The sequence below is a fragment of the Dipteris shenzhenensis genome, chromosome 15 (assembly GCF_047967505.1).
Source record: "Dipteris shenzhenensis isolate YYH24624 ecotype China chromosome 15, Dip_SZ_1.0, whole genome shotgun sequence".
NCBI lineage: Eukaryota > Viridiplantae > Streptophyta > Polypodiopsida > Gleicheniales > Dipteridaceae > Dipteris > Dipteris shenzhenensis.
In genome coordinates this window covers 41,385,959-41,393,235 of record NC_141610.1, presented here as the reverse complement: position 1 = coordinate 41,393,235, position 7,277 = coordinate 41,385,959, and the positions used below count along the sequence as shown (strand labels likewise).

Here is a 7,277-nt window from a genome sequence, read left to right as displayed (position 1 = left end):
ACAACTCTCAAGAGATACATGAGTGCCAGAGTGCTAAGCGTCTATGAAAACATCTCTAAGCTTAGACTGCATCACATAACTCTCAAGATTGATTAGAGAGATGAGTGCCAGACTAAGCGTCTATGAAAAGACCTATAAACTTAGACTATGCATCACACAACTCTCAAGATTGATTAGAGAGATGAGTGCCAGACTAAGCGTCTATGAAAATTTAGAGTGCAACACACAACTCTAGCAAGAGAAATGAGTGCCAGTCTTAGATAAAGAGCAAGCATTAAAATCAAAGCGAAGACTACAGCACACAAGTCTCGCAAGAGAGATGAGTGCCAGTCCCAAATGCAAATATTAATATTAAAACTAAGACTACAACACACAACTCTTGCAAGAGAGATGAGAGCTAGTCTCGAACATGGGAGATGAGTTTACACGTGCGAGAGCTAAACTGGGTGCACAAGTAGGCAGGTGGGGGCATGGAAGGAAGAAGCAAATAGATAGGAATATTTGTCCGAATACAAGCTGAAAATGAAGATGGAGCTTGTTTATACTCGTTTTATTCGTACAAATAGTATGTTTTATTCGTATGAATACCCATGTATTCGTACGAATAAATGTATTCGTATGAACAAAATAGGATAATGGCTGCTACATTTAAATAAGAAGCACATATTTGACCTATTTTTTTATTTTAAAAAAAATTAAACGAATTAATGCAACTTAGGTTAATTGCTAATTCAATCTTGCTTGAATTGTTTTTTGACAAATTTTTGTCACTCTTAGGTGTTTGATATACTTACAAACACTTTCTTAAAAATCTTGGGGACGCACTACTAAGAAACCCTATGTATACCGTGCGTCCAAGGGGTATTATTGAAACCCTTTGTGAATTTTTCATGAATAAAAGAACCCTTTTTCCTTAGAGAACTAAGGGTTGTTTCAATTCTTTTTAAGAAACCCCTTCTATATTAAATGTATTTCTGTAAATTTGCCTTAGGATTTTGAATTGAAAAACCTATTCAGTTGAACTCAAGTGGTATATTTACTTTTTTTAGGTGAAACCCCTCTGTAAAAAATGCTAGCTCATTGAAATCATTTTTGTTTTCAAGCATGCTAGTCAACGTTTCAAGTTTGAGTACTTCATCGTTATACTATGTTATCATACATTTATGAGCATTTTGTAATCACATGGAATGTTTTTTTGTGCTCATTCTATTTTTCAAGAAATAGTCCTATGAGTCTACATCAAGTCGTGAATTTTTTCCCAAAACATTAAAAGGACACTTTTATGTAGTGTTATGCTACCAAGCCAGTGCTCATTAGAGACCAAGTAATGCCTAATGCTTAAAGCAATATTTAGCTTGCAACTGCTCTCGCTTAGATTATAAGGAGTTCATCCTTCCGTTTGGACAATTGCACTCTGTTCGTGAGAAACTTGCATTTCCTGCCGTCGTAGTCTACGCGCCGTTTCTCTTGTCGTATATAGTCACGTCTCCTGTCGTAGTCTACGCGCTTTACCAATGGTTCAGCTTCACATCAGTTGCCGAGCTCGGCTTGGCAAGCGAAGTACGTCCAGATATTATTTACGTTGCAACAACAAGCAGCCCCGCCTCCGTTGGACACCGTCTCTGCATAGTCTGTTTGTGGAGGCGGTGAAAAGACTTGGTGGACAGAAAAGTAAGCGGCGAAAGTAGCTAGCAGCACAGCTAACAGCACAGCGTCACTCTCTTTTTCTTTTTAGAGCCTCCTCTCTGATCCCACTCCCAGGTGGTGTTCTACGGTTGTCTCTGAATTGTCTTCCTCCCTCGGCTGCCGGTTGTTTCTGTCAATGCACATCCTTTATTTTAGGCCTTTAGCCATTCCTTCCGAAATTTTGGGTTCCAATTCCATGTTTCTTGAAAACAAAATTGCATTTTGTCCCTCTAGGAATTTTTTCTTTGTTCTCTGGTCGACGCTGTGCTTATTTGGTCACCACGTGCTGTGGGTTTGCTGCGAGTGACTGTGAGTGAATAAGAATGAAATGCAGAGAAATAGAGAGATGGTTGGATATGAGTTTATACGACTGAGTGACTCAAATAGTGTGCCATGACCCTCCTACAGAACGAACCATTGAATCTTGAGAGCGAATATGACCGAATGTGAGTCGTATTCGAGTGGTTGAATATGAGTGAATATGACTAAATGTGAGTGCATATGGGTGAATACAGCCTTTTGCCGCTCTGGCGCATCCGGCAAGAGTGTCCGGGACTCAGATTCATCAATATTTATCATTTCTTCTGTCTCTAGTGCCAGACGCAGCAGGAGCGTAAAACATCTCTCGAGTTTCAGCAACGGATTTCACAATGACCAATGCGTGTGACTCTTTGCAGAAGCAACCCCAAAGCACGTGCTGGAGCTTATGAATGTCAAGGGACTTACAATCTCTCATGTGAAAAGCCATTTGCAGGTAATATGATAGATTAAAGAACTAATCTCCTCCAGGCCCGGGGCAGCCGTGTTTCCGGGCACTTCTTGGATAAAAAATACAGTTGGGAATGTTGGATTTACTGGCCATATGGCTTCGTTTAATTAATGCTGCAGATGTACAGAATCGTAAAAGGCGACGAGAATGGATCATGGGATGGTAAGCGAACGCATGTCCTTCCCAACTCACATTCAGTGATAACGGCCTGAAGTTTAGCAGGAAACGCTGATTCCTCACTGTATCGCTGTAGCAGGTTGGGAAATGGAGACCGAGATGTATGACTACAAATTAAGTACGCTCTTGCCTTTGGCAACTGAACGCAAGAAATTTTCTGTAATTGGGTGTCCCAGCCATTTCAAAGCTTCCATTCCAATTTCTTTTGATACGAGGTGAGACCTACTTTCAAGTAGAAAAGCTATCATACCCTCTTCCCCTTATTACGTTCACCGAGCTGCGCTTAGACAACGACTTTGCTTCATTCAGCTGAGATTTCCGTTTATTTATGGCACACAGAAGCTAACAACAATATATGAACTTTCGTGGTGCTTGATGACATTGAAATGAGTCGAAACGAAGATTGCAGCACCCATCGCATTTGCATGAGACGTACCCATGCTTTATAGACGTTGGAACTCCTGTGTCGAGGGTCTTCCGAGGATTGTGTCGTCATGACTTGCCGTTGCCACCACAGATGGAACTCGAGAACATACAAGCGTGCACTTCAAGTGACGCCGCTCCTTATCTTTTCCAGAATCGATACGCGTCTCTCGATCTAGATCAGTATAGCAGCATTGAAACGAGTGAATCATCGTCGATCGATTACGAAGTAAGACAGCATTTGATTGGCAGAAGTTCAAGCGCTCATGAAAGATCCTATGTAAAGACTCTGCAGCTTCCGAGCCGGGGAGCTGTTGAGCTTGAAGAAGACGACAGTGGAAACGCCATCAGCAAGACGCATATTATAGACCCAGAGCTCGATAATGCAAAGGTATATTCGACCTTGTTGATTTGTCTTGTTTCTTTCTTCGAAGCTTGCGTCTACCAACTAATGTTGATCATTGAAGCTTCGGCAGCGTTTGAATTTGAGATGTTCTGTGTATTACGCAGAGATTTTTACTTAACATAATTGCTGTTATGCGACGAACAGGAGCCGCAACCCATGAGACATGAGCTGCCTTTGGTTGAAAAGCTGCTAGGTGCTCATGTATCATCTGCAATTAGTGAGCGAGTCTATGGGGATTTTCAGCGTGAAGGAGACTTAGATGGAGCAGCTTGCAAATACAGTCATTTGATAGGAGGGACATGGACGGTAATCGACCCGGGAATTGATCGAAAGTTCTCAGAGCCTGCGAACATCTCGTTGGATCTAACCATAGCCACGGTAGCGACATGATTCCTTTTTATGTATCGATCTTTCTCAGGATTCGAGGTGAATTGTTTGGTTTGATGTTAATGAGCACAACATTTTACGTAGTGCCTTGATGTTGTACTAGAGACTCACACACCAAGAGATAAATCCATGTCTCATTTCGTTGATAGCAAGTTGTATTCTAGCATCATGGGACCTATCTAGGGATGATGTATAAGTCCTTGAGTCACTCACTTGGAACATCCTTCCTCTTTGCATGAATATTATGGCAAATTAAGTAATTTGAGTCTCATGCACATGAAGTATATCTGTTAAAGCTGCAAGTAGCATATCGATGGCTATAGACATGTTTGATATGGGCAAAGCAATTGAGTCTCATGCACAAACTGTATGCAAGTACTTAGCATATAGACATGTATGATGTGCGCAAAGCATTTGAGTCTCATGCACAAAAGGATTTCTTCTTTTGGGAATGCAAGTACTTAGCATATATGCACATGCATGATGTGTCTGACCCTACATTTTCCAAGTAGTAACATATTCATCCATGTAGATTAGGACGTGCATTAGCTTACAATTTCGCAAGTATAGTCAAGGTCTAGGGGTGGCTGACGAGCGACCCAAGCCGTACGATCGCAACCAATTCTAGAGTAGAAGTCACATTTACACATGCAAGGGGTCTCAATCAAATTTCCAAGATAGAGCAGTCACCATCCGACTTAGAAAATGGCTGGAATGTTGAATTGTTGAGTTGCCATGCTGAAGATCGTCCGTCGTAGGTCACTATTTGTGTCAGTCACCCCGCTGACCTCGACATATGGGAAAATCATGCCTTGGGCTTTTCCCTTGTACTTAGACATGTAGAATGTGCCTGTAATCCTACATTTTTTAGATAGACAAAGAGCTTCACAAAATAAATAAATAATCAACAATTGTTTAGTGCATAGAGTGTTTCTGGACCATGAGGTGAAAGTGGATGAAGTCTAGAGGAATCAAAGATTACGTTCACGTTTTCATGTTTTCGTTAATGGGTTATTAGCGTTCACCAATTACTCTTTAAAGTAGTATAAAAACAACGTGATCACATTGTTTATTGGAAAAAATCATTGGCAAACTAGATAAAACTACCGCCGATAGTGCTCATATAATCGACGGTAATAAGCACAATAACGGTGGTAATATTAATTCTCCCAACGGTTTATATTACCACCAGTATTTAAACTGGCAGTAATACTATATTACCGGTGGTATTTACAATATTACCAATGGTATTTGCAATATAACCGGTGGTATTTGCAATATTACCACTGGTAGTATCTTAAGTATGGGTGCAATTGTGGGTTGTAGATTCACAGTTTCTCGCATAGTTCGGTGCTATATATTGGTGGAAATGGCTCGTCATTTGATCCAATTATGGTTAATATCCTGATAAACCCTTTGGTAAGTTGGGAAAGAAAGTTAACCACAATTTGAATCTGAATAGTGGTAAGGCAAAGTGGGGGAGAGTGAATCAGTATTCATTATACTTGTGGTGTGGTTTTCTCCTCCAATTCCTTGCGTCTTAGGGAAATTGTGGACCACAAACATGAGGGCTAGTGGATGCGATTGTTTGATGTGTGTTCTTAAGGGTGGTCTATACTCCAACACCTTGCATTTTGGGGAACTTGTGGACCACAATCATGAGAGTCTTAAGCTAAGTCATGGAGAGAAGGGGGAGACAAGATGGCAATGATTTGAGCAAAAATAGGGCACATGTTGTGATACAAATGCACAATCATAAATGCTTGAAACTAGAAATGCCTATCCACAATCTTTAATACAAGTTGTGACTAGGCAAACTGTGGATGCATCAAGTCATGCCCATGCCAGTATTCATATGCCTAAAAATGTTCCCGGGGTTGAACAAGGAGTTGCAGAAGAGAATCTCATTGTCAAAATAGGCACTACCCCAATGCTTGATCCACCCTGTGAGGTTGTTAACCAAGATATGGGGACAGGATTTATGTGGGTGTCACAATCCTCTCACAGAAGTATTTCACATGCATAGGGGGAAAAGCATAAGTCACATGGTCCATAATGGTACTTTGTCATTAATGTTTGTGACTAAGTTGAGTGGAAATGCAAGACTTATTTACTTATGGACTAATTAGTGATTTTTTTATAAAGTTGAATTTAAAAACCCCTCCTGTTATTGTAAACCTATTAAAATTTTCCAAAAAGTTATTTGAATGCATGTGGTACATTAAAATTTTATGAGGTGAACCCCTCAAGAAGAGCATCAGCATTGTGCCACCCCAATAGCTACTGCAACATTATCTCGCACCTTGACATGGATCTTTTAGAAAAATATGAAGAAGGGAAAGTCAAGGTGTAAGTGGAGTAGAGTCTATAAGCATACATGGTGATGAAACTACAAGTGTTGCAAGCTCCCATGCTAGAACTCCTTGTGTGGACACTAGCGTGCAAGATAGTCTCCACCTATGGCTTGTGAAGCTAGATCGGCTAGTGCGAATCCTAACTTCAGGCAACCCATGATAGTTGAGAGCATCCAGATTCAAGATTTGCAGAATGCACAGTATGTACTTGGTAGATCAATCTTGCATCTAGGATATCCACTGAGTGTGGTTGATAACAATGATATGAGAGCTGCATGGAATTGAATTGCTAACTATGGACCAGAGAAAGAGCACATAAATCATACCATTTTCGAGCAACTGCATAACACCAGATGCACAATTGTCTCAGATGGGTGGACAAGCATAAAAGTCCATGCTTTATTGAATGTGGTGGTTCTATCACCACATGGGGAGGCCTTCCACATGTCAATTGATGCCTCACATGTAAAGAAATTGGGGAAATATATAGCTGGTGTATTTCAAATGATATAAGAGAGTTAGGTTTTGAAAAGGTTGTGCAAGGTGTCATGGATAATGCCAAGAGTTATAAAAAGGTAGGTAGAATATTGAAAAGGGAGTACACCAATCTATATGCATCTATGTGTTGTATGTTTACTTTGAATATTGCATTGAAAGATTGGTATAAACAAGTGCCATGGTTCAAAGAGATTGTTTGTGAGGCTCGAGATGTCATGAATTTAATACAATTGAAGCTATATCTTGAAACAATCTTTATGTCTCATGATGGTTCTACCACCTTGCAATTGCCAGCAACCACATGATTTGCAATGTACTTCTACACTTTGTAATCCCTAGTTCTCTTATAGAGACATTTCATTGTGATGCATTTGAATAGTCATACATTTTCTCCTTTGTTGCCCTATTGGTCAACTCAAACATCTGGGATCCCCAACATTATGGAAATGGTTTAAGGATGCTACTAATGTTATGAAACCTTTTTTATATGTGCTTAGGGCTTTGGACTCAAAGGATCCAACCATTGAAAAAGTATGGATGCACTTTTGGAGTATTTATTGTGAGGAATCCCCCTACT

General features: G+C 40.2%; 1 protein-coding gene across 4 annotated transcripts; it reads left to right on the top strand.

The window, feature by feature from the left end:
* Positions 1 to 1,494: 1,494 nt before the first annotated feature.
* On the top strand, positions 1,495 to 4,083 carry LOC147893822 (uncharacterized). Of its 4 annotated transcripts, none has more exons than XM_087386495.1 (6): positions 1,495 to 1,671; positions 2,364 to 2,440; positions 2,575 to 2,617; positions 2,712 to 2,847; positions 3,035 to 3,446; positions 3,606 to 4,083. In XM_087386495.1, the coding sequence occupies exons 1-6, from the start codon at positions 1,515 to 1,517 to the stop codon at positions 3,849 to 3,851; spliced, it is 1,071 nt and encodes a 356-aa protein (XP_087242621.1). In that variant the 5' UTR covers positions 1,495 to 1,514; the 3' UTR covers positions 3,852 to 4,083. The 4 variants fall into 4 exon arrangements, with proteins under 4 accessions (XP_087242621.1, XP_087242620.1, XP_087242623.1 ...); XM_087386494.1 differs by having other exon boundaries at positions 2,709 to 2,847; XM_087386497.1 differs by having other exon boundaries at positions 1,604 to 1,761; positions 2,709 to 2,847.
* The last annotated feature ends 3,194 nt before the right edge of the window (positions 4,084 to 7,277 follow it).